Source organism: Melozone crissalis, unplaced genomic scaffold (genome assembly GCF_028551555.1).
Source record: "Melozone crissalis strain CALT ecotype California unplaced genomic scaffold, PUWL_Pcris_2 ptg000014l_1, whole genome shotgun sequence".
Lineage (NCBI taxonomy): Eukaryota > Metazoa > Chordata > Aves > Passeriformes > Passerellidae > Melozone > Melozone crissalis.
Window position 1 is genome coordinate 146,598 of NW_026535792.1, and position 27,990 is coordinate 174,587.

The 27,990-nt window shown below is 42.9% G+C and overlaps 1 protein-coding gene across 3 annotated transcripts; it reads right to left on the reverse strand.

Moving 5' to 3' along the window:
- Positions 1-1,031: 1,031 nt before the first annotated feature.
- On the reverse strand, positions 1,032-27,867 carry TP53BP1 (tumor protein p53 binding protein 1). 3 transcript variants are annotated; one of them, XM_054273091.1, is made up of 27 exons: positions 27,625-27,867; positions 27,484-27,535; positions 27,327-27,414; positions 27,011-27,081; positions 26,210-26,368; positions 25,683-25,764; positions 24,275-24,420; positions 23,330-23,459; positions 22,906-22,997; positions 21,698-21,870; positions 19,585-20,746; positions 15,651-15,770; positions 14,788-15,024; positions 13,749-13,806; positions 12,456-12,548; positions 10,854-11,355; positions 10,018-10,170; positions 7,751-8,040; positions 7,267-7,443; positions 6,575-6,996; positions 6,252-6,443; positions 5,565-5,768; positions 4,849-5,061; positions 4,179-4,273; positions 3,035-3,234; positions 2,080-2,225; positions 1,032-1,370 (listed from the first exon to the last, which is right to left on the reverse strand). In XM_054273091.1, exons 1-27 carry the CDS (start codon positions 27,805-27,807, stop codon positions 1,183-1,185), a joined length of 5,628 nt encoding a protein of 1,875 aa, XP_054129066.1. In that variant the 5' UTR covers positions 27,808-27,867; the 3' UTR covers positions 1,032-1,182. The 3 variants fall into 3 exon arrangements, with proteins under 3 accessions (XP_054129066.1, XP_054129065.1, XP_054129067.1); XM_054273090.1 differs by having other exon boundaries at positions 27,327-27,535; XM_054273092.1 differs by lacking the exons at positions 15,651-15,770; positions 21,698-21,870; positions 22,906-22,997; ... (6 more) ...; positions 27,484-27,535; positions 27,625-27,867 and having other exon boundaries at positions 19,585-20,034.
- Positions 27,868-27,990: the final 123 nt, after the last annotated feature.

Here is a 27,990-nt window from a genome sequence, read left to right on the forward strand (position 1 = left end):
GGTCTTGTCTGTCACTGAAGAGCATGATCTGGCAGGAACTCTTGCCTGTTACTAAGATTTCCTAGCCTTGCTATAATGAACAGACCCTTGAATGACTGGCAAAAGAGAAGTCTCCAGTCCATCACTAGGATGTTGTAGCAGGTTTCCCAGTTTGAACACAAATGCTGCCAGGAAACCAGCCTTCCCCTCAAAGGGTTGGTATTTGCACACAGCTGCAGCTCACACTGAAGTTACATGTCCTTGGGGGGAAAAAATCCTCTCTGCTCACTCAGGAAGACACAGTAACAACAGCCAGCAAGTATAGGACTTGGCACCTTCTACACATTACAGTTGTTTATGGTAGGTCTGCACCTGATGCAAGGTTTAAAAGCCCTTGACCATGGAAAAAGCTAGAAAGCCAGAGAAAGTGTTGAAGGTTGGATGTGGGATTTATAGACCAACACAGCCAACTGTCTGAGCCATGAAATGATAGAGGAAGGAATACACATTGAGAAAAACTTTACACTTTTGAAGCAAGGGACTAAAGATTGTATGAGGATGGAGGGAGGGCTTCAGCCTATAGCACTGTTTGTGTGAAGAGCTTTTGCCTTTATACCAGCTGACCCCTAAGATGTGAATGCAGATGCTCAAAAGCAGATCATTTATCCCGTTACCATTTAAAGATACACAGTGTTTACATATTCTTTGTACCTCAGTCTCCTAGTAGTTTAGTTGTCCAAGGTTCTTGTGTCTATCTCTAGCACTCACTTCAGCAGCACCTAAATGAAATTAATAGAAAATAACAGCTGGAGCAAACTGGAGGAATACATGGTGGTATTCTTCCCAACAAACAGAAATGCTATGGCCCTGAACTTCTGCTAATGGAAAACACTCTTTCTCTGTAACTGACTTTGTGTTAGCTCAGGCTTTACTCAAAGCAGAATATTAGTGATATTCAGCTCAGAGAAATGTAAGCATTTCTTTTTTCTCTGCACTCCTTTCCTGAAGGCATTGCCCTGAGTAAGTTTAGATAAATGAGGAGTACCAGCAGATACCATAAGAGATCAAACATTTATTTAATCATAAAAGTCCAGCAGATAAAACTATATACAATAATCCATGCATACTGCCCAATTCACAAACATTTAAAACCTGTTTAAAACACAGTCTGCACAACAGTTGGACAGCAGGGCAGAGTTTCACTCAGTGAGGGACATAGTCATGTTTGTATTTTGGATGCTGCTTGTAGCCTACTCTCTCCCCAGCAATAAGACTCTGGATCACCCACTCTTGTGAGACAACAGGCAGCCGTAAAGCTTCTGCACACTTCAAGACACCAGCTGGGCAGGAAAAATCAGTCACCACCACATCATAAACACCCAAAGCAATATCTGTACAGGAGGAAAGACAGGCATCTGTCAGCTGAAGAGAGAGGATTTTGCTCCGCAGCAGAACATCACAGAAACACAGAATGCTAAATTATTTGATTTGAGAGGGACCTTAAAGCTCATGTCATTCCACCCTCTGCCAAGAATGGGGACACCTTCCACTGGACCAGGTTCCTTCAAGCCCCATCCAACCTGGCAGCTCAGTGTTTTGCCACTATGAACCACTCTTATGTCTTCTCATTCCTAGGCAGTGAATTCTCTTGGTAAAAGTTAAGACACACCTGCAGCAGCCCTGCACCTCACAAGAAAATACTCCTTTTAGTCCAGATAAAAATAAGGGGAAAACCAGTAGCCAGAAGTATAGGCGCGACCCTGAGTCCTGACCTCAGGCTGTGAGTGCTAGGGCCTACATCACATACGGAGAGGGAGAGACAGCCCAGTTCAGGAGGACAAGAGAAGCACAACTTGAGACACCAATTTCCCCCTTTCAACATAGGCTGGAAGCTGATGGCTTTTGTCTGAATTGCTGCAGCTTCTCTGCAAGACAGGTGTCCTAGATGTAATCTATATACAGATTATATTAGAGTAGTAAGCATTCACCCTTTGCCTGCCTTTCTGCATACAGACAACCTTGTAAACCATCCCGCATGGTTTTAAACCAAACTAAAGACCACAGTGGCATAGGATTCCCTGAGAAACTGGCAGTGAGTACCTTTGTTGTGAGCACGTGAGTAATGCTGTTTAACAGATGCTGCTCCCCCTGTCATGAGAATTTCAGACCACAAATCCAGGAAGTTCTCTTGCTGGTCTGACACCAGGAGAACCTTCAGGTTATGGAATGGGTTTTCTCGTGGGTGCCTGCAGAGTGAAGAGAAATGCAGACTGGTAAGAATATCCAGTAGCCTCGTCACCTGATTTGCTCCCATGTATGTTTTTTTAGTATCTTGCACACCATGACCCACTCTCTTACCACCCTTCCTGAAGTACTTGGACTGACTATCCTTTGTTTATAGAGACTAACACAGAGCTAGACAGTGTTGGTGGGGTATGTGCGCAGCAGCCTATATCCAAAGTTAAACTGAGCTCCTCCTAATCCTGAGCCCCTTTTTTGTGCACATCCAAATTACTTCCACTTTGATGGGGCTGAGCAGGAAGACCTGAGTCTCCTGCCCAAAAGTCTACAGTTATCTACAAATTTGTGTCTGCCCCTCAGCTTGCCTAAGGAGTCTGACTTCCTCTGTCATCTCAGAACAGGCTAACTGGATTAGACTCCACAGAAAATGCAGAAGCTAGCTTCAAAAGGTATCAAGGGAAAAAGAAATTAACATAGTATTGTTCTCCTTTATCCATTTCTGAGCAATTAGAGAAATTAGCCGAGGGTGTGGGAAGCCTTGTCTGAATTCTGCCTTCCTCATGAGAAAGACTGACACCTTCCTTACTTCCAAAGAGACTGGTTTTTGTGTATATGGCACCCAAATGTACCTTGGCATTAGAGGTCATTTTAAGTCCAAAGAAAGAGATGGAAATGCTGCTCCTACATGGAAGGGAAAGTATAGGGAGTCAGTACTCAGGTCAGCTTCAGTATCTGTAGCTATTCAAGAGCCTCCCAAGTGGAACAGGTCTCTCCAAGAGTCTGTAGACTCAGATCATGGTTATTTGGCACTCACCATTCTAGCAATTTTTGCTCCTGGAGGCTATATCCAGCTGGCAAAAGGTAATTCCGATAATTTTGAAGCTGATTAGCATGACAGCTATCATGGACCCAGATATGAGACACGCAAGGGATCCCTCTGGCAAGGCACAGCAAGTATTTCTGAGTTCGACAATGCTGGTCCGCAATTAAAAGACACTGGTATGCTGCATTACACTTCAGGGGAGAAAAGAAGGCATGTAAACAGGAGGCAATGCTTGCAAAAAATCCCCCCCCCCAAATTATCCTGATGCTAAACAGGTTAAAGAAGAAAACAACTGAAACCTTGATTTTCACAGCCATATTATGTGAAAGGTCAATTAGATAAAGCTAGTACCAATTTCAGAATCTGTTTAATCATATCCTATTCCAAGCTCTGCAGTTGCTCTAGGCAAAAACTGCCTAGTAGTTTTTGTATCATACCTCTTTTCTAGTTCACACAAAGACCTTTTAGTCTGAGACTCAGTAAGTCACTAGACAAGATTGCTTCCTCAAGTAAGATGTTCCAAAAACAATTTACCCTGTTTATTAAAAAAAAGTAAAAGCCACACTAAATTACAGCAGTTGTCCAAGTAGATCTGGTAAGTGAAGAGCTCACCTATGGTGAGACCACTCCAGATCTGGAGTACTTCATGCACTCCCAGGTTCTGCAGTATACCAAGAACACTAGACATGCCGGAGCAGGTCCAGCCAAGGACCACTAAGAGGCCTGGGCACTGGAGCACCTGACATACCAGAAGAAGCTGAGAGCTGAGCTTGTTAAAGATCAAAAAGGGAAGGCTTGGGTGGTCTTTTTAATGCATATTTATGACTGATATGAGGGTATACAAAAGATGCAGCCACACTCTTCTCAGTGTTATCCACTCAAAGGACAAGAAGCAACAGTTACAAACTGAAATACAAGAAATCCTTTTTTTTTCTCCCTATTTGGATCAAGTTGCCCAGAAAGGCTTTGTTGTTTCCATCCCTGACAATACTCAAAACACAACTGGACAAGGACCTAAGCAATCTGCTCTATTTGAACCCACTTTCAGCAGAGCAGTTGGACAAGATAAGCTATAGAAATTCCTTCTAATCTCAACTATTCTGTGACTGTTCTAGATTAGTAAGTGAACCCTTACCTGGGTTTCATTGAAGTCTTCCAGGATATAGCCAGCTCCTGCTTGCAGCTGTTGTGCTATGTAATGTTTATCATACGGAGTCATCTCTAAAAAATCTACAGCAGAAAGTTCAATTTTTGATTATAATCTATCTGCTTATATTCCTACATCTTAGTCTACAAAGCCTTCATCTATTCCAGTAAGGGATCTCAGCTATACTCCCAAGAATTTCTAGAGAAAATCATTAAAAGGGTAAGGGAAAAAAAAAAGGGGGGGGGGGGGGCAGCAGAAAGGGCAACAACACACCAGTAGCCAGGTGAGCACCTTGTCACTTCTTTGACTGCATGAAACATGACACTAGCAAAGGCTAACTGGAGCAATCCATACATGCTTTCATGTTCTCTGCTTGCCAGCACTATCCTTTAGCTCTCAAAACCTTCCTTCTTACATTATACTATTCTGACACTGATGATCTCACTAATTTTCACACCTTTCTTAGCTTGCTGAACAAGCCTATGATCATCATCGAGGCTTGTCACATCTTAGGCCACAAGGTGGCTAAGTCAGAGACTGAATCTTAGGTCCTTTCTGCAAAGGATTAAAGAGCAAATGCCTAATCAGACAGTATGCAGCATTTTTCCTAAAGACACAGCATCTCACTTGAAAATGCAATGGGTAAGATTTGCCTCACCTTCTCCCTCCTCACTGCTCCCAGTGGGACCATCTGATGGCTTCTGGTGGTCGACCAATTTGTCACTTGGTGTTGCCATGGTGAGAAGAAAGGCATAGCCCAAAAAGAGGGTCTTATTGTGGGGCAAGGGTCCATGGTCACTGTCCAGTACTGGGGGATCTGCAGCATCTACACCTTCACAGGTGCTTAAAAACTCTCCACCTCTCACAGCCCCTGCAGAGAGACAGAAGCACCATGAGTCTTCAAAGATATGTCTTACCTGAGGAACCAGTTCAACTCAGATATTTTACTGCAGGAGACACAGAGAGGCAGGATTGGGCTACAATTACACTAAGCTAGGTAGGGATCTTTTATCCTTCTGGATCTTCAAATCAAAATATGAAGGACCAATGGGACAAGTTTGCAAGTCTTAACAGCATCCTGAAACAACACTGACTGCTGTGAGGGGTCCCCTTAACAGCTTTCAGGACTGACTAAAGAAATAAGAGAGAGACCAACCACAACATTAAAGTCGAAAGACAGAACTCAAAAGATGGCAAGTAAATACTCAGACTACGATGAAAGTATCTCTGGCTGCTGAATGCATCCAGGGAGAATCAGCCTCAAACCATGCAGGAAAAAAAAAAGCAATCTGATCTACTTTTTAGTTATGGAAAGCAAAAAGATAATTACAGAAAAAGTAGTGCTGAAAAAACTAGATGAATTCAAGTTCTCACCAGGGTTTATCATTGCTGACTTGCGGCCACGTTTAGCTGGGGATCGTTCATCTTCAGAAGCAAGAAGTTTCCTTTTCCCAGATAGTGAGACTGGTGGGACACGTGGACTCTCCTGCCCTTTACGAGTGGGAGTTGTGCTGCTGCTGGAAGTGCTGGGAGAACCAAGGTTACTACGTCGCTTCCTCTTCCCCTCCACCAGATTATCTGCAATACAGTATGCAGGAATTAGTGATGGGGCTGTCACCAAACTCCACAAGCTTTCACCCTACCTATCTGTGCAGAAGTGGCAGAACTCAATAGTACCTTGAAGATACACGCCACCACCCTCTGACAGAGGAAAGCAAGAAAAAAATATATCTTTCTTCTCAAGTCCTGTATCCTGCTTGTCTGCTTTCCTCTCAGTACTGCTGGGACTTTATTATCAAAGCAGCCATCCACCAAGTTTATCTGAAGTACGGCAAGCATCACTGTGCTTGAAGCAGACCACTTCCCACAAGCAAGTCAATACCACTATGTCTCTGAGGGCAAACAATAAAAGGATCTCAAAAATCTCACTATAAAGTACAAAAAGCATCACTGAATATCCAAAAACATTTAAATATTGGCAATTCAGATCAGGCACTAGAGTTACCTCAAAGGCACAAGACACAGAATAGCAGTCAGCAGCTCAGCAGCACCTCTCCTTACCAAGACTGATGTCAGCTGCTTTGGTCACAGGGGTGACAGGTTCATAAGGACCTAGCCCAAACTGCTCCCGCAGCTTATTTCCTTGTTCCTGAGACAGGATAACAGCCATTCGTTTATACCACTTCCTCTGGCCTTCCTTTTCAATGCAGTAGTATAGCTCTCCAGACTCCATCCGGTGTCCCTTCACCACACCTGAAAAGACAGCAACTAACAGCTGTTAGCCAACCATACCCAGGCTTCTCATCCTCCTGGAACAAGCACCCATTCCCCACCACATTCAGCAACTCAAAAAACCAAGTATGAAACGCAAGCACTGCTCTTACCTTCACTGAAGTACTCGTCCTCAGAGAGTGCAGTCACCTCTGTCTCCAGCGGGATAGGATCACAGAGCAAAATATCTTTTCCTAGCACATCACAGTCATATCCGTCATCAAAGCGCAGCTTGTACTTTCCTGCTCCAACATCTTGGGTAATCGTCCCCGAATAAAAGTACCCATTTGAGGACCACTTTGCTACAACCTTGAGGCCCACAAAGCTGCTCCCAGTGGATGAGTCCGCACAGTCCAAAGGAACAGTCACCACTTGAAACGGGATTTCTGGAGAGTCACTACGGCGTAAGGCACAGAAGCCAGAAGTGCCAGATTTCTCTCCTCCATCTGGCAGGTGAACTGAACGAGTACATGATTTCTCCTCAGGTGATGCTGTAGTTGAGAGATCCTCCATACCTGGGAGTCCAGCTAAATCTCTGTAGAAAAAAGCAGCCCCATATAAGAGAGGGGAGAAAAAAAAAAAAAAAAAGACAAAAAAAAAAAAGACAAAAAGCATTCCCAGAAAGATCTGAAAAAACAATTACTAAGTATAAAATACCTGGAGGAGGTGCTTGCAGTTGCTATATGGTATGACCAGAAACTTCTGAAATACTCAGTACTCCTTTTCCTCTAGGACATTAAGACAGAAGTTCCCTATTCTGTTTCTTGCAATAAATTAAAGTTACAGTCTCCTTTTTCCAGGGTACCTTGTTCCTGTTGTTCGAGATGGTGGGCGTCCTCTTCTTCCTCGTCCTCGAGGTGTCACAGGTGCTCTGCCAGCCTGACGAGTGCCAGACATACAGTCCTCCTCTTCCTCACAAGGCAGTGCTCCTGTTTGGCTAACTCTGAGTGGTGATGCAGGCTGACCAGCTCCTTTCCTAGGGCTAGAGAATTTATGAGTTAACTGTTTTGAGGAGAGAAGCCAGCCCACTAGGATCCTTCCATTTTCTTGATCATCACAACACATCCAGAATTTTGCCTCTTTGCTGCAAAGTAATGGCTCACAAGAAAAGAAGCTACTCCTTCAGGAAGAACAGATGCAAAAGCAAATACTACCTCCTTAATTCTGTTCATCAAGCCAGATCTTTTTCAGAAAACCTTTGATTTAGGTCTACCCTGCTTCACACTCACAAGCCAGATGCCTGTTTCTGCAAAACATCTCTTCCTCTTTTCCTAAGACTCTGCACTTACCTCAACTTTCCTAAGATGCCTCTGCCAATGGGTAAAGCAAATTCTCCGGTTTCTGTCCCACACACTTTCCCTTTTACAGCTCCAGTTCCTCGCCCTGAGATGCTGCTGCTGTGTGTGGCAGAGTGACCACTGCTTCCTCCACTGGATGTACGGTGGAGACTTGAGGCCTTAGACGAGAAAGAGCTGACATCACCAAGGTCCCCTGAGGTCAGTGACGAGCCCCCTGCAGTTCTCGAAGGGGACATGTCGGTCTCACATTCCTGGCTCTCCACTACAGGCTCCTCAGTTTCCTTAAAATAAGCAAAAAAGAGGATTGTCTAAGATGATACATGTAGGAGTGATGGGGGGGTCACGCACGGTAGGGACGGACGGAGATGACATCTCTTTGAAGTCAAGTCGTATAACTTGTAGTTTATTGCAAAGGGCGTGGGTGCAGGGCCCTGTTGCGAGCTGCCAGCCGCAGCTCGAAACAGGGCCGAGAGAAGAGAGGCTTAAAGTGTAAGAGAGTCAACGGCAAAGGTTTAAGAGAGGAGAGCATGTAGAAAGGAGGGGGTGAAGAAGTGCAGAGGGAAGAAAAAGAGACAAAGAAAGAAAAGGGCGCGAAGAAGAGCAAAGAGATAAGGGAGAAGAGAGATAAGAAAGCGCGAAAAGAGAGCAAAGTTCTCATTACAATACAATAAATCATCTTCAGTGTTGAATATTCACATTCTCATTAACCAATCTACTACAGCATGCATATCTTATAACATTTCTACACAACTTATAAGAATCACTACATTACCATACTACATTTATGTTTTAAACCCTAAATCTTATTCTTTGGGCCCCATCTGCCAAGCTGCGGGGCTTGCTTGCAGAGGGAATTGTTTCCTCTAGGGGGGATAACATTCAGCTGGTTACATCGTTGTTTTTCAGCAACTACGGTATCTCAAAGGTTGCTTTCATTTCAATCTCGCTTATAGTTTCTATGTTCTCAAAATCTTTTGTCAGGCAGTCATATTTAAAAGGCTTTCTTGTTTCATCCTCTCCAACAATACAAGTGCTAGACGCTTTACAATCACCAGTCCAAAGTGCAGACAAGCTGATACCACATTCATGAGGCTGATGACAGCCACATAAACTTCAGTCTGGGCCAATCCATAGTAGACAGTGCATCTCTCACTACAGGTCTGCAGCTGCTCTGTATCAAGAAGTCTCATTAAGACCTTAGTCAGCAGTGTTGAGGAATGCTTTCAGTGCAGGTAGCACAGGGCTGCAAGTGCAAGCTGCATGTTGAGCTCTGGCGGGTGAGAGCCCCAGGCAAAAGGTCGTGGGACCTGGACACTTGGAGGCACAGCAGGAACAGAAAACCCCCAGACCTTCCTGCATTTTTCCAGCTTAGACTGTAAGGGTAAAAAAGCCCAGGGTGCTCTTTGTTTGAGGTCTCTCCTTGGAGGCACCAGCTCAAGGTGTTATTGTTATTTAGTTATTGCAACAAGATTAAATTATTTTAAGGATCCAGATGTCTGAGACTCTGCCATAGGAAACTTGGGGTCCAGCCCAGGGTGAGGAAACCTGATCTAACTGTGTGAGTGTGGGGCATGTAGGGACTCGAGCAGGCCACCCATCAGCTCTGTCCACTGTGAAGGGGCCTCAGTCCCAGCTCAGGTGGTGACAGTTGTGACTGCCAGAGTGGCTCCTGGATGCCTGGACAGGGAAGTTTCCTTAGCAACAGGGCAGAGCTCAGCTTTGTATCCAATTGGTCTGGCTTTGACTAATTCCCATCCCTCTAGAGTGTGATACTGCAACAAATACATGAGACACTAGGAGCTTTGGGTTGCTTATAATCCAAGATCAGTTTCAGACAGCTTGTCATCTGGAGTTACTAAAGCTTTATGAATATAAAAACATGCATCTACAGAACAATGATATCAAGTGTTGGTAGGTAAAGCAGAAATGGTTATATGATTGTGATTACACCAACTATGTAAGGATATTTCAGGACGCTTAATTCTCCATTTTTATGTTACAATAAGTCTTTTGTTGAGTTCTTTGGGACTTGAACATGTCTTGAGAACACATGGCATGAAGTATACCAGCATCAAAACCACAGCTTTTGCCGTTCACTAAACGGCCTGCAAGTCTGCTCATGAAGAAAGCCTTGGCATCACAGCACACAGATTTGTTCATTCAACTTGTTTCCTGCAGTCAAAACATGCTCTCACTTTAACTACTTCTACTTTTCAGCAAGTATCTCATCCCATTTAGCCACGAAAACAGGAACTTACCTCAACTACCTTTCGTTCCACCTCTGCACCATTGATGTAGTAGACATCTGTTATAACACGTGTAACGACAGTGCGCACTTCTCGAATGGTTCGCACGTGGCGACGCTGAACTTGGCCTTTGGGGGGGTGAAGAATGTTGAATTCCTCTTCTCCCTGTAATAAAGAGGGTACAGTAAAATCAAAACAGACCACAATAAAAAGCAAACTATTTCTGAGTAGGGGTACCTCTGCAGTACAGTTTCCTCATACCATGCTAAAGTACAGGAGTAGGGAACCTTTAGGCATCTTGTAACAAATTAATGCAACACAGGAGACCCTAAACAAAGGAGAACTGAATGCATTCTGCTGACAAGTAGAGGAAGGGAAATCACAACAGTCCAAGGAGGAAACAGCAAACTTGTTTAGCATGGCTTCTGATACTCTTTGATTCAGTAGACTCCCACATGTATCACATCAATCTTGCACTGTCTTTTTATGGCCCTGTTTATCTCCTATTTCCCACAGGACACATTAGTCTTAAATCATGTTTAGTAAAAAAATCATCTTTCTAGTCTTTCTGTTGATAAAAAACCCAATCCCAAACAAAAACAATCAACCAACCAATCAAAACTTGTCACATTTTTCCAGAAAATACATATGGAGACATTTACTTCCCAAATTCATGCTGTCCAGTGAGTATTGCTACCTTAACATTTGATTCAGGACAGCTTGTGACTAACATTTTAAAGTGGCCCTTGGCCTTTTTTTCAATAGAGAACCAACTGTTAATGAATCTACTAGCTGAAAGGATACTTTACTGTCCTAAAGCAGTTAAATACAGGCAGCCCTCATCCCACCTGACTGCGCAAAGAGTCCGTGTCATCTCCTGAGGTGTTGACAAGCTTTTCCCCGCTCTCGTCGGTTTGAATGTTCACATCTTGTTGCCCAGGTTTTTGCCCAGACATACTGGTTCCCGTTTCCACCTGTCTACAGATTTCTTCTGATGTTTGTGTTGCTGTTGTAACAGTTGTTGGGGTAAAAAGACAGTCTGCTGTAGTTTGGATCCCTTTATCCTTGATGTTTTCCCACCTCTCTTGACTTTGATCAATTTGAACAGCCTTACTTTGTTTTCTCAGCATTCTTCTCCTATCTTCTGCCTGAGTGCTTGCAACATCAGTCTCCATAGACTCTCCATCCTCTGCACCAGAAGATAGCTGATGGCAGTCCTGCTGCATCCTCTGAGGAATTAGGCTCTGTCCACCACTGCCATCTGCCTTCTGTTGCTGGTACTGCCAATCACTAGGATTGGTATGTAATTCAGCATCTTCTTGTGTGCCAGGAAAAATTAACCGATCCCCCCTGCAAACCAGTTACACACAGATCAAAACTACTGATTTACAAAACAAGACAACCAATATGCTGCCACTCAAGTAAAAATAGTATTAAAAAACCCCCACCTTGGCAGTCACTCAATTGCTTCTTACAATTGCACAAAACTCAGAGAGTTCAAATAATAAAAAAATCTTTCAACACTTCTCAAGTGATACATAGGGTGGTAAAACATATGGCTGACACTGTACAGAACTAAGTGCTTTTTGAAATACGGATTTTCTTGCTACACTCCCCACATTAGGCACCAACTATGCAACTTCCCAGAAGCATGTCATCTTGAAGTTACTTCAGGCTCCTCCAGTGCTTAACTGGCTTGAAACTGATAATCACAGGTAGCAAGAAGACCCAGCAGCATAAACACAAACGCTGTCTAATGTTTTCATTAGAATTTGTCTGCTCTGCCCAAAGTACTGCCTCTGCCAGGTACTACATGGGACACTATACTGATCCAAACTAGAAGTACGTATTTGGCTTCCCTTGGGTACTTGAGGATTTTGAGGAGTGACTGTTCTCCCTTCTGGCTGTGCCCTGCCCAGCGCTGGAACTCCCTATTCGTTATGGTCTTTAATGTAGCTGTTGAAACTCAGGTTACTCTTTCTACATAGACCTCACTGTCCCATCGAAAGACAGAATGGAAAACACTGAAGAAGCAGATTTCTACTTCTAGTTCTCCAGGTGGCACCCTCCTTACTGTAACATACGCAGCTGTACAGTCCTTTGGAAGGGGGACAATAGCAATAGCAACAACAAACCATCAAAACTGGTCAGAAGATCTGAGAGGAGACAGAAAAGGTATTTAAACAGCCTTAAATATGGTGTCAATTTTCCCAAACCCAAGACTTCACTGAAGTACATTAGTCTTCTGGAATCCCATGGCCACTCAGTCAAAAGGTAAGCCTGATAACCACGTGAGACACAAACATACAGATTTAGTATACTTACCCCGTTGTCCCCAACCTTCTAAGTCACCCAAAGAAAATGGCTTAGCACAATTTCTTTGATGTAGAAAATGCACACCTGAATATAAATCCAACCAGGACTGGCAGGCAAAGACTGTGAGGAGTTACCTAAACGGAGAAGTGGAAAGACCATGACCTCTGGCCTCATCCTCTCGACGAACTTCACAGACACGACTAAACACAGATGATGCTTTCTGGGAGCTAGCAGTGCAGATTTAAGACAAACAAACAAACAAAAATGCATCAGGAAGTGAGAAAAACCCTCATACAGCAAAACAAGAATTCTCTAGCTCCTCGTGAGAACAGAGTATTGAGCTTGTTGACCTACACAGCCACAGAATGACTGATATGATCCATCTCAAAGATCAAGAATGAAGCTGCAATTGCACAAGCATTACTGTCATTTCTGAAGACACCCTAACAGCCAAGAGCAATGGAACAGTTCCAGAAACCATTGTGTGGAAAACTGCAGCACCATCAAGAGTTTCAGCATCTAGTGCCTCTGGTACCCACCAGTTAGACCCTTTATGGCTTACTTCTCAGGAATTTCATGGCACCGTAAGAATATTGGGAATTACAGTCATAAAGCAGACCCTGAGAGTTCATATTAATCCCATACCTATAAAGGTAACCCATCCTCAACCAGAGAGAAATTACTATCACCCATCCTCAGCATTGAGGCATGATTACCATCTAACAAGCAATCCTGTAACAAAAGATACTGAGTTTATTCCTATGTTTTCTCATCACTTCAAACCACTACTCTTCACTCTGATTAGTATAGGTCACCATCTTCCTTCCTACTGAGATTCCTGTTAGTATTTACAAACATTACTTCCTGCAAGCTAAATCAAGCAATGCTAGACCTTAAATTTGAGGTAAGATTGTACATACAAATCAAAAGACCAAGGGAATAACTCAATGTTTTGGTCAAAATGTTAACCTGTGATTTCTGTATATCCATAAACTGATTATGAGTTTCTATCAGCTTTATACTAGAAAGACAATTCTCCTTCAGAACTTCTCAGATTCTTGGCAGAAAATTGCACCATGAAAGACAGCAGAAACCCATATATTTGAAATTTAGGAGATGGATAAGGCAGACTTGCATTCTGGACTGCACAAGACATGAACTTCTGGCTTTGACTACAATCTAATGGAGGCAAAATGCTGACATTGGTAGGAACCACAGAGCCCATAATGAACAAACAAGTGAGGTTCCCACTTTGCCTATGTAATTAAAACCTGCTGCAAGAGCTATAGACTTAATATCACATCTACTGCTAGAATGTTCCTTGCTTCTGTGTCTCCTAATTTTTTTTCCCCTACAGTTGATAATATGTGGAGAAAGGATCTACCCAGACCTTTGTATTAACTCTGCCCAGCAAGAAGCCCAGTTACCTAGCAGCAGCCTCAGCAGCAGCAGAGGATCCATCTTTCCTGTCACTGGCTGCAGGCTCTGAAACAAGAAGGAAGGGAAGGATGATTTTGGCATCATCTAAAAGGATTCTCTCAACTTTTCCTAGCTCCATACACTCAGTGAAGAGAGGCTGAGTAACACTGGGCAAAGGATGCCCAGGCTTCCCCATCCAACTTCTCAGAACAGACCTAAATTTCTACAAGTTTTAGACTATTAGACTGAATGCCACTGTTCTGGTTAAAATCCTGTCAAACTTTTTTTTCCAGATTATGGACAGGTCCAGAGGAAGCAACAAATATGATGAGATGAACTGGAGAATGCCTCCCACAGAGACAGGCTGAGAAAGGTAGGCTTGTTCAGCCAGGAGAAGAGAAGGCTCCAGAGACACCTCATTGTGGCCTTTCAGTACTTAAAAGGGGGCTTATTTAAAAAAAAAAAAAAAAAAAAAAAAGAAGGAAAACAGTTTTAAATTAAGAGACAAGAGATTTAGATTAGATGTTAGAAAGAAATTCTTCCCTGTGAGGGTGGTGATGCACTTTCACATGTTGCCTGGAGAAGCTGTGGCTGCCCCAACTCTCGAAGTGTCCAAGGCCAGGCTGGATGGGGCTTGGAGCAACCTAGCCTAGTGGAAGGTGTCCCTGCCCATGGCAGGGGGTGTTGGGACTATGTGATCTCTAAGGTCCCTTCCAATCCAAACCATCCTATGATTTTCTTATATTTTTTTTTTCCCCCACCCAACACAATCAAAATTCGCTTCCTATCCTGTATACCATTGCCACTATACATCACAATTTGTAGTCTGCTGGAAATACCTTTCCTCACAACAGAAGCCTCTCCTCTCACTTCATCCTTGCTTAGAGCATTGCAGAAACAGAGAAACAAATTTAAGTGGCACTGCCCAAAAAGAAAAATGAGAAAATTACAGGGACTCAGAGACTGCCTTGGGGAATGCCATAGAGAGGTTCTGAGTTAGGGCTGAGATTCAGTAGGACTCATACACTTCAGGTTTCATCCTCTTACTTTCCAAGCTGAACGGCAAGGACTCCTCGCTCCCATCATTCACAGGGGTCACAAGGTTCATTCGCAGAGAAAGTTTTGCATCCAACTCAGGAACCTCACCAGACTCTCCTTTCTCATATACTTCTGACACATCTGCTGATACCACTGCACTTTCCATGGTGACATCGTTGGTCCGCATTGTGCCCTCTGCTGTAACATCACTGGTTGCTATAGTGCTGTCTGGGCAAGTATCATCCACTGAAAACAGAAAAACAAAAACAAGAAACAAGAAGTAGCTACTGTCATTCACATTGCTGGGGTTGAGGTCCTAGTTTTGGCTTGAAGACACTTCACTGCACGCATTATTAGTAATGCTGCGGTAGTGGAAATTCCTTTCTAGAGATCTGAAGCATGAAAATTCTGTAGCAGAGGTATTATCCTTAGTTTATGACAGAATAATTTACTATGATCCAAGCAGAACAGACTTCTTTTTATCTAGCACGTGCAGGGTGCTGTTTTGTAAAATTAGCAGAGAAAGTTCGGATAAAAGATGACGAATACTGGAAGCAATCTTCTTTTGGTCTAAGCTCTTTTGGTACTCAGAAGGCCCTCTGACATTCTTTAATGGAGTTATATTCAGGACCACAGTGAGTGCAAGGAAGACATGCTCCATACCACTCTGTACTCAGGGAGCAAACACCTTCACTAGAGACTGAGAAAACATGACAAGGAAACTGTAGGGAAGGAAAAAGCCCTCCCCCATTGAAGGGGAATGTAGCAATTTTTTGCCAAGGCAGGTTTGAGTTACCCTAATGCATACTGCACCAAGAATCAAAAGCTTCCAGGCTTTCACTGCAGAACACAGCCATTTGGGTCGAACTCACCAATTGGTGTGCTGTGTCTCCTGGGTCCCATTTTGAGATGGCCAGTAAGAGGTGGTGTTATGCTAGTTAAGGACTGAATGACATCACCCTCCTTCGGCAAAGTAAAATGAAACAGGGTTCCTAAAAGACACAGAGCACCAGAATTAGTAATTTAGAGGATCTACTTTAGTTCAAGTATCAAAAGCACATATTCACTGTGCTGTGGAAATAGCAAAAAGCATAACACTGGTGCAGTACAAAACCCCCCTGAACAGCTGCTCTAACTGATAATCCTCACATTTTATGTGAAAAATCTCTCCCAGTGAAAATCTAGACTGTGGTCAACTGAATGCAGTTGCTCACAGGTGCTAGATAAAAGGGAGATTAAATATCCTAACATGAAGAGGACTTCTACAGAATGCAGAAGATGAAAATGAGGTCAAAAACAGAAATGAAGATTAGGACAAAAATGAACTGGAAAAGCTACATGTTGCCTGAACTGATAACCTAAAACTTACTCAGAATGATGGCTGAGGTGGCCTATCGCATCAGGGAAACCATGCCTTGGTGGATTTACTATGTGCAGATGTTGCAGGATTTAACAAATAAATAAATCAAAAACCTAGTAAAACGCTCTTTTGCCTCATTCCATGCATTTACTTGCAAACTTTCAATGTTATAGAGAAGTAGCTTGCATAATCCTCTCATAGAAAAATGCCCCATCAGCAAACAATTATGTATCATCAGTTTGAAAACTCTGAAAACCATCGCCTATCTGATTATCACAAGCTTTAAAGACATGGTTGAGCAACTGCAACATCCTGAAAACCAACCCAAGAACTTCACTGTATTTTTGCAGTGGGTAGGTACCTTCTAGCACAATGGTACTCACACACTGTAAGGCAAGCCGCCCCTCCTCATGAATATGAATGTTTGCCATATTATGTCCTAGAGCATGTCTCCATTTAAAAAGTCTTTTATCTAAGAACTGAAGCAACTCAACTGAATAATGATTTAGCTACCACAATCCCTTCTAACCTATAAACCCACATTTGGCAGGCTAGTAACAAATGATCACTAGAATTTATGAACTGATCACCAGTACAGGTGATGACCAACAGCCTATTCTAATTATTATACCAAGGGATACCATGAAAGGGAATACAAGCAAGCTTTCAGAAGAACTGAAAAAAATGTGAATGCCTCAACTAAAATTTTAAATGTTTTCATTCACATTGAAGTCTCAACTGTTCTATCAATGAAAAGAGTTAATCAAAACAGTTAAACTTTTCTTACATTCTTATGACCATCAACCTGTAACAGATTCAGATCCATTTGGAATTGAATATGGCAAGGGATGTCAAAAACAAGAAGGGTTTCTCCAAGAACATCAGTAGCAAAAAGAAACCTAAGGAAAATGTGGGTTTGTATCACAGATATATTTTATGAAAAAATCCTTTCGCTAGGATCTTTTCTCCTGAGAAACTGGGAAGCTTCAGCTCCTCCATGTTTTGCTGCTTTGGAATGTGATTTGGACAATTGTTTACCCAGCATGGGAAATTGTTTTTGCTTGATGACTAATGACAGCCACCTGTATCGAGGCTGTGAGCAGTCACAAGATTTTATTATCATTCTTTTCTATTCCTTTGCTAGCTTTCTGAAGAAATCCTTTCTTCTATTAATTTAGTATAGTTTTAGTATATAATTTTCTTTTAATATAATATATATCATAAATAAATCAGCCTTCTGAAACATGGAGTCAAGATACTCATCTCTTCCCTCATCCTGGGACCCCTGCGAACACCACCACAGGTTTGCAGCTCAGTGAGGTGGATGCCATGGTGATGAAGAATACAGAGAAGACAGAGTTACTGAATACCTGCTTTGCTTCAGTCTTTACTAATAAGCCCAGAGGCACAGAAACCCAGATCCTGGAGGCAAGAGAGAGAGTATAGAGAAAGGAAGGCTTCCCCTGAGCCAAGGATGATCAACTTAGAGATCATTTAGACAAATCTGACACCCACAACCACCCATATGGGCCCTGACAGGATGTGCCCATGAGTGCTATGGGAGCTAAGCCACGCTCCCTCATCTCTGAAAGGTCATGGAGTATAGGAGACACCTCAGGACAGAAAGCCAGTGTCACTCCAGTCTTCAAAAAGGGCAAGAAGGAGGACTCAGTGAACCAGGCACTGCTGCACCTCCGTCCATGGAAAGATGGAACAAATCATCCTGGTTGTCCCCATTAAGCACACGGAGGAGAAGGTTATCAGGAGTAGTCAGCACGGATTGACCAAGGGGCAATCACACTTGACCAACAAGATTGCCTCCAGTGACGGAATGACTAGATGAGAACAGTGCACGGTGTGTCTACACTGCCTTCAGGAAGACTTTTTTAAATTGTCTCCTGAAACATCCATATAGGTAATGCCAGGAAGTGTGGTTTGAATGAACAGATAGCAAAGTCAATAGAGAACTGGCAGAACAACAGAGCTCAGAGGGCTGTGATCAGTGGCACGGAATCTAGCTGGGAGGCTGCAGCCAGCGGTGTCCCCAGGGGTCACTGCAGAGTCCAGCCTCTTATTCATCAGTGACCTGGAGGAAGGTACAGAGTGCACCCCTAGCAAGCCCCACCTAAAGTTTGTGCTTACTGATTTATGCTTCATAGTTTGTTGATAAGGGATTAGACTCCTCAAATATTTATTATGAAAATAATTATTACAATAACAAAGCTGCTTTAAGAGTAGAGGGATGCTCTACAGCTCTTCATACCTTAAGGATGTCAGGAGAGCAAATACCACTCTACATACTTTTTCCACCATGCTTCATGAGTCTGAAGGCAATTAAGTAGAGTAGGCCAAAAGCCTGAACTCTCTCCTAATACCAATCAGCCCTTCAGCATAATACAAATGCATAAAACACAAACAAGCATTAATTTTGGAATTCAGTTTCTTTAAAAATTTGCTTATAGTTCCCTTTTAAAAGTAAACACAGCCAACTGTGATGTGCTTAAATTGCATTTAGATTTGTCTAAGAAAAAAAAACAAAACATTTTCAGTACAGTATGAGAGGCGAAATATTATCCAAAGTCAATCCCAATTCTGTTTATTCTCTCTTAAAAAGGAAGTTTTGGACTGTGAAAATTGTGAAAGACAATACTGAAGTGGAACCTGACATTTAACCTTGTTATGTAACTGCAGCTATTTCTCTTTATCATCATTTTAGCAGTATACTGCCAAAGTTATTGTTGTATTTAATAAACCCTATACTCTTTTAAGTTTGAAGACCAGAACTGTTTTCCTGACTATGCCAAACTGTCTTAAAAAACCTGTGTTTAAAGATGAAGCCAGCTAAGAGGCACAAACAAAACAAGTGTAATATCCCACATCTTGTATAATGACACACAGCATGTTAAATTATTTTAATGGGTCACGACAATACCTGCTGAGCCAGAGCTTACATGAGAGTGAAAAGCCATTCCACTTTAAAAAAAAAATCTCAAGAAAAAAATTGCTTTACTAGCTTCTAGCTCAAAGTTGTTCTGTACACCCCCACAAAGAAAATTCTCCACTGAAAATGAAGGAAAAAGAAAAGGAGACCTACAAAAGGGAAAATACTGACTAACACATACTCTATTCCTTTCAAGGACCCTGCTGTTGTTGCTTCTTGAGTGGGGGAGAAGTCAGAAAAATCCCTGAACATTGCCAAGGTCACAGCATTTTCAGTTCTTCAACCCACCCTGCATTTCTACCTTAAGGCAGTGAGAGTCAGGAATGAAAATTACACCACAGGGGAAACCAGCAAAGTCATGTTCGGCATATAACACAGTAAGGTATAGTGCTGCTCAACTTGCATCCAATAGCAGTGCTCCCTGAAAACACTGAGGATTGTATACAGCTGTCCTTGACATTACTCAAAATATACACCTGTGAACTACTAACCTAAATTCACTTACCACTGGAAGGACTGGGGGACTTAGAAGTTGCCTTCTCCTGTGGCTGCATTTGCTCCTCTTGCTCCAGATTCCTTGTCCTAACAGTATCCTCCATATTCTTCTGTATGGGATTCTCATGCTGAACCACGTGTGTTTCAAACCCTCTCTCTGGAAGTGATGGCTGATTGCTTATTATCACTACCTGTCCCACTTTTGAACAATCGGGATGGTTTTTGGCACACAATGCCACTTCTGACTGGACATCACTCTTCAACTTTGGAAGCAAATTGTGTTGCTCCAGTAACTCCCCTACAGAAGGCTTAGCTAAAACTTCATTGAGCTTTGCCTTGTTAGTAGTCATTTTATCCATACTCTTTGCCTCTCCAGCATCAAAAGTGCAACCTTTCACAGCTGCTTTTCCCTGACATTCTGGTCCAACCTCTTCTAATTTCTCAGCTACATTTTTGCTATTTTTACAAGAATCATTCACTTCCTTATCTTCATGACACTGTCCTTCCCTTTCAAGAATAAACCTATGAGAAAGTGTTACATTAACAAGAGACCTATCTTCCTTTATTTGCTTCTCTTCTTGTTCTTCACACTGAGTCTCAGGAACTGCCTCAGGTTTGGAAGCCTCTTGAGCATAGGACAAAATCTCAAGCAGACCAGACTTGTCTGCAGCAGCCTGCCTTCCAGAAATACACTCAATCTCCCGATGAACTGTAGAGGCTAATGGCCCCTCTTCTCCAACACCTGCACTAACAAACTGTCCTACAGGCATTCCTGCAGTCTCTACATCCTCCTTTTTTGCTTTTTCACAGTTTTCAGAGGGTACTTGATCACCTGCATTCACTTCTAGTTTTATTTTATCATTGTCCACAGAACAGAGTCTTGAGTCTGAGGCCTTGTATTCAGAAATCCTCTCTACCTGTGTGGTCTCACAGTCTTGGCCCGTGTTCAGAGAGCCTGAACTGACGTCTGTATTTGTGGGCTGGCTACATGCACTTGCAGAAAGCATCAGTTTACAAGAATCAGGAGGCTGTAACACAGAGTCATCTGTAGACATCTTTGACAAAGCATCTGTAGATCCAGAGAGATCTCCTGGTAAGCATAAAGGGGTTAAACCAGCAGTTTTTTCTTCTCCATGCTTATTCTCTGGACTCTGAGTTGGAACAAAGATATCCTAAAATGAGAAAAGTGGGACATGGAGTATTAGGGCATCCCAAGTAGGACTGTTTATTATTCCTAAAAAATTACACTAGATTATGGATCAGAGCAAGTTTAGCACAAAACTACAAATTAAAAAACAATCAATGAAAACAAAAAACATCCAAAACTTTTTTCTCCACACATTTATGAGAGCCATAATTGATCTGGTTTTGCTGAGAAAAATTATCACCATGAATTACTATTTAGTGATCTTTGGCAAAGTCAGACACAATCCTTGGTATCTTTCACTACCAAATCACAAAATACAGGGCCAATATGGCAAATTAGTAGCTATTTTTACTTGAACCACCAAGGGTTTCAGAAAGAGCCTCTATGATATCTATATTATATTAACACGAATGCTGTTTTCAGCTGAGGAGAAGCACTGCTTCAACTAGTGAAGCTTCTAGCAAGTTCACGACATTCACAATATTTAGGTATAAACCCACAAACTGTCTGTTAAATCCTTTTGAATAATTATAATTTCCAGAATCAAAATACACAAAGGAAACAACAGCAAGAACAAGAAACTTGAAAATTGCAGTAAATAAATTCTAGCCTTGTAGAATAAAAATACTTTATTATGGAACAGCTTCCCTTTCTCCACAAAAATTATGCTAAGGTCTTGCCCAATAAAAAACTAATTTATGATGCAGTTTGAGATGCAGGATGGCCAGTTCAGCATAAGAAGGCAGCACAGTCAAAGTCAACAGCTTCTATGTTTTGTAACTCACTATGCCCTCTTAAGCTGTTCTGCATTTTCTCTGCAGGAAAAACTGCCACACAGTATAACTAATAAATAATTGCAACTGGTGGGAACAGCTTAGTAGGGAAGCTCAACATAAAAGAACAGAGGTTGACTCAAACACATCTTTTGCCTCAGCCATAGAAAAACCTCAGAAAAGCTCTATACATGGACCCTCACATGAGAGAACTCTGGTTGTGATGGCATAGCTAAAGACCCAGGAAAGAAGGTTGGAGCACTCTGGGACACTGGAGTTGAAGCCTGTGGCTGAGCAAGAGGTCTTGGAGGGATACAAGGGAAGGCCATCTCCACCAGCATATCTCCTTTCTGCTTTTGCATCAGCTCTCTTCCATCTGGAGGGACAGATACATCCATCTGTTCATCTGGTTTAAATGAGCAGAAAAGACATTAGCACTAAATTCTTGTGTTATGTCAAAGTTTTTAACATCTTATTAAAAGATTTGTCTTCAGTGGTGTATTCAACTTTGTAAAATCTTGTCTGCAGCAGCATTCTTTTCGTAAAGGGAAAAAAATCAACAAAAATATCTGTATTCTTACTTTCAAAGGGGGAAGCAAGTGTTTTGTTACAAATTCACATTACTATTTTGCTACAGGTCTAGAACTTCTACAATTAAAAAAAAGTGTCTGCAACTTATAAAAAAGCATTTTTCTGAGGTATTTCTTTTCCTTTTGCTATCTTTATTAAAATTCAACTACATTCAGACCCCAGCTAAGAAAATACCTGTTATAACAGTATTTCACATTCTGTGACAGGAATCTCTCAGAAAGGAATATTTGATTTTGTATCATACTCAAAACCTGCAGGGATGGATATCTTATCCTTGATGGTAAATGTGTGCTTAGAGCAAATATTTAACAACCAATGTATCATATAGAATAATTTCTCTTTAGGCAACACAATTTAGGACACACACTTGTAGCACATGAAAGGTTTTACAAATATTGTGGAAGTTGTCTATATTAAGGTAAAATAACCTATTATGATGCAACTCTTATCTGTCCTTCCTATTGCCCTAACAGTATAGACTTAATACAGGTTTCTGCCTGTAGCAAGAATGGCTTGTTCCTAAAGAAGATAATTGCCAGAAGAAATCTGTATGCTATACAAAGAATTTCCGATCTTTCAAATGAAGGGTCACTAGTCAACAGTACTCATTTAATTATGATAGCTATGCAGGAAATATCAATAGCAGATAGAGAATCCTAAACAACAGAGTCAAAAATACAGTTCTCCATCTACTCCTTCACTGTTCTCAGTTCTACTTTATTCTTTAAACATAATTTTAACAGATTTTGAAAAGGCTGCAAGCTCTGATAAAACCAGTGCACTAAAACACGACCACAGACAGTATGCAGAAAAGCATTACCTTCTGCTTTCCCCTGTTCAGTAGGACTGCTGGGGACAAGGGCACTGGGTCCAAAGGAAACAGGAGGAGTAATAACCAGGCCTGAAGAGACACTGCAGACCAAAAGGAAACAAGGAAATGAAAACTACACCTTACTAAAAAATGCATTAAGTTCTCCTATCAAGCTCCAGCATGCCACAATACAATTCTTCTCATGAAAGGCAAGCGTCAGGTGTTCACCAGTAAGAGACTAGTGACAGTCAGGGATCAGATGGCCACCATTAGTTCATTTCATTGCAAAATAAGGCCATGCTCCTCTCATAGTGCAAAAATTAAAAACACTGATTGCTTAAAATCAAGCACAAGTCCGTGAATAATGAAGAGAGTAGGGGGAATGCACTACTGCAACAAAATTCTTGAAAGAGCTTGGGGATTTTTCACTTACGTGGAATCACCCTCCTGTACAAGGACTGCCTGCCCAGAGAGCTGCAGGACTCGCAGACTGCGGGCAGGGGTGCACGCCAGAGAACTTCCCTCTTCCACCCTGGTTATCAGAGAGCCACTCCCTGAAGTTACTTCGAACAAAAGAAAACAAAGACAGAAATACAGCCAAAAACCACAGTGATCAGAAAATTCTGAGGAATTAAACTCACACTATTGCACAGCTCCTTTTCAGATAGGCAACAACAAGCTGATTTTCAGAGCTGGTAAAGGACTGCACATGACAGTTCAGTATGTGAAATGTGAGCGCAAAATAGTTCAGATGAAAAATCTGAATAGATTTTAGACTGTACAAGTGTTCCTACCGGGGAATTAAAAAAAAAAAATCCCCAATGGCTCCAATACCAGCACACCTGATCCAGCACTAAAATACAAATACAGGCAAGGTTCTTGTAAGAAAGACACCTTGCACTGACCACTGACTTGGCATGAGGAGAGGAATGTTATTGAACCTTCTGGATACAGAAGGTTCATTCACAAGATCAAGCCAGAACAGACACCACTGAGCAGAAGTTTGCCTATACTGCCTACACTACTTATCCACACTGGGGTGTCATTACAAAGGCAGAGCACCATTAGTTTCAGAAGATGGTAAAAGTTGGGTTTTGGTTTTGCTCTTCAAGGGGCGCAGAAATAAAGGAAATTTAATGTATTTAACAAGCCAGTAGCCATTCTAACAGGAAGTGACGTTTAGATATTGTTCCATACTTTAGTGAATGAGGCTGTGGCCTTTTATTTCCATAGTGTTCTCAATTTTAGCAGTAGTTACATGAAAAATACTCACAGCGCTCTACACCCTAAAACACTAAATGTCTGTGAAGATCAAGTAGGTATGATGTTTATAACTAGCTCTGGGATGGACATTTTGGTTCTGCTTGTCTGTTGTTACCTGTTGCATGATTCTCAGGAAACATCTCTTCCTGTGTTGACAAGATATCTGACTCCTCATGACCAGAACCAAGGGATTCCTCAGTTTTACTGGCACCACTGACAGGCATTTCCTTTCTGGTGTGCTCTTCTGCTTCCTGCAGAGTTCTGAAAATGCAAGACACAGTCTCTGACCTGAGAAATTCAAAACATGAAGACCACAGCATTGTAAAGAAAATCTATCAGTAACAGATAGAAGGTGTTCACTCATGTATAACACAGGGGAAAATAGGAAAGAAGAAAGAAAACCACCTTCTCCTGACAAAATAACATCTTCATCCTTGATAAGTTATACTTCCAGAATAGTTTTTCACATTTTCCACCAATCTAAGCAATGCTTAAATGGAATCCAGATGTTCTACTGACTTCTAGTCAATGCAGTCTAGGAATTTCACTTCACCTCTTGAACATAATTTTGTAGCAAAATACAATAATACATGATGAACTAAATATTATATAAATTTTATGCCAGAGAGAATCAATACTATTCAACAAATTGAAGTTTCACACTTAAAAACAGTTAAAACAAAGCTTACAATAGCAAATATGCAAAAGCATCCTGGAATACCCACCACTTAGCCTCCATATTACTCCTGTGCAGCAAAAGCCCATGCTACAGCAATTAAGTTATTTCACGATAACTTCTGTGACTCAAAATGAATTATTGCTTCTAGTATATTCCAGTCATACCATTTCAGGAAAATTACTGGCATATTTTATTATGCCATGAACTTGCCCTTAAAAACAAATCTATCAATATCTTTGTGTTTAGGAGTTTGACATCACATCTTTTCTCACCAGGGAATACTAAGAGCACTCCTTAGTCAGCACTGCGACAAGAAGGCCTCAGCAGCATGTCATCTTTCCCTTTGCCTTTCTCTTTTGCCTTGAACCCTCTTCCATATCTAAAAATCTAGTTAAAAAACTGAACAAATCACCTTCCAGAATGCCCACAAACTGCCACAGCATATGTCGCAGTTGAGACAGCCACGCTACACAGCATTTCCTCATACAATTTCAGAAAGCTTCTACCCATACAAAGTAACACCACATCACTTCAGAAGGCTTCAAGCATTTGCCCTTCTTATTCTTTATATAAGAACGTATTTATATTTATAAAGAATATATTTATATTCTTTAACCTTTTATACTCCCAATGTTCACGCATGGCACCTGTGTGCCCTCTGTTCCCTGGGTGGCTGCTCAGCACACCTGGGCACTCCATGGCTCGTTGCTGTCAGTGCTGCCCACCTGCTGCTCACAGCTGCACCCACAGGGGACGAGGCTGGGCCGCAGCCCCACTGCACTCCCAATCACCACAAACTGTGTGCCTACAGCAAACAATCTACAGAAAAGACAGACTGCTTTACCTTTCAGACTTCTCTGCCGGGCTTTCCAAAGCAGTATGTGTTTCTGTGCTGGAGTCAGTTTCTAAGTTGTCTGCACAAAATTCTAGAAAGAGAGATAAAAGAAAAATACCTGGATTAATATACAAATAAGAAAATGTAGGTCTGTAATTTACACAAATACCAAGGCAAGCCTTATATTTAACAAAATTAATTTTGAACGAACTATGATAAAAAGAAGGAAAAAAAACCAAAACAGGATGAGGTTTTTACCAGGAAGGGAATTCAGTATCTGATTGTCTAAATATTTTGGAAATCAATTAGGAAAGAGAAGTGAAAGAATCGTTGATAGCACTTGGACAGGTACAAGAAAGCAAATTAATTAGTCCAAGGGAAAGAGGGGGCAAAATTCTTTGCAACTACCAGTGAGCTGTGAACTCATTTTTGGAAACTACTAGTACCGTATTTCCTACCAAAAAACGATAACATTGAAAGAAACTAGATAGAATCTACATAGCAGCAAGAAGACATCTATGATCATTTTCACTTACCATATTTAGACTCATTCTTAACAAGTCTGGAAGAAACAACAGCGGGTCCAGAGTGGAGCTGATGCCTAGCATCTCCCTCACTGGGCACCAAGTCACTCTCAAAGTCCTGGCTCTGCGACAGCTCTAGAACTCCGAACTGGAGCTGTGACATGCCTGTATCTAACATCAGACATCCATTACAAACATACATACCAAAAAGAAAAAAATCAAGAGCCATCCATCACTTCTACAAGGGCAAAAGATATACCCTCTAACATGCAAAGTATTTAGGCTATTGCTGAAACTCTGAATAAACTAAGTGATCTAATCTCAGCTGTACTAATTAAAATATGGTATCACAACAGGGACAGTAGCCATTAACTCAAAAATCTGTATTAATCAGCAAGGGCTTATGTAATGCCATTAGGAGCTGCAGCAGACTTTCATTCCATGAATAGAAAATAATCTTGATAACACACAGCCTGTGCCTGAAAATCCTCTGATGACAACGACCATTATGCCAGTTCATAATAAGGCTCCATTTCCTAATGATCACAATGCAATCACTGCTTCTTCTAAACCACCTTCAATCTTGAAGATCCATTCTAACAATAATAAATCAACCTTCTTTTCGTTTTTTGTTTTTTTTCCAAACACCAAAGCATACAAATAAACTTTCAGAAAAGGATGCCAATTTCTGACCTATTACTACCGGCACAATTACCCCTGGTGAGACAAGTGAGTCAGCTCAACTGAAAAACTGCACAGACGGTTGATCCAATTCCGAAAACCCAAAAAACCGACCTGAAATGGGTTACTTACCTTCTATACACGGCGAAGAAGCACAGTCCTCAACATCACCTTCGCTTCGTTCCCTGGCCTCTCCAAGGGCACTGCAACAGAGAGACTCGCTAACGTCGCGCAGGGGCTCCTGCAGGCCGCCTCCCCGCGGCTCGTTCCCAGGGGTCACTTGGCACCGACCAGGTGCTCCAAGCCCTCCGCACCGCACGTCCTGGCCGGGGCCGAGCACGGCCGCTACAGCAGCGAGCCCGCCTTCTCGGCCTGTCCTCCACGAGAGAGCTTGCAGCAGGCCAGAGAGGCGGCGGCCGAGAGCCGCCATCTGGCGCGCCCCACGTACCTGCTCTCCCGGTCGGGCGCTGGAGACTCCTCCGCTGCGCAGCGCCGCGGTCCAGAGGCGCTCGGGCGGGCCGGGCCCTCCATGGGCTCTGCAAGCACAGCGCCGTCAGCGCGACCGCGGTACCCGGACCCACCGTGACCCCGCGCCCCGCCCTTACCTGCGAGTCGCTCCCGCAGCGCCCGGCTGCCAGCAGGACCGCGGACGATGTCCTGCAAGAGAGAGGCGGGGGCCGCGTCAGAGCCGTGCCGGGCCGGGCCGGGCAAGGCCGAGGGGTGCTGCCACCACGCCAGGCGCTCACCAGCACGGGGCTCGGGCTCCGCCAGGCCGGCAGCCGGCGGGCCAGCGCGCCGAGCCTAGCCCTCTCCGCGTCCGCCTCCGCGTCCGCCTCCGCGCCTTGGGGCTGCGAGTCCTCCACGATGAGGAGGGGCGTGCCCTGCTGCGAGAATCCCGGGTCCAGCTGGCTGCTCCCGCCGCGCTCCATGCAAGACGGCGCAGGCTGCGGAGCCAGGCCGGGCCCTACGCCGCCCAACCCAGCCGCACTTCCCGCGGCCGCCATCTTGCCGCGCGCCGATTGGCGCGCGCGACCCTTCCGCCCCGCCGTTACCGGGGGGACGGTGCGGGGGGCGGGCCGGCGGGAGGGCTCCGAGAGCGCCCCGGGGCGCCG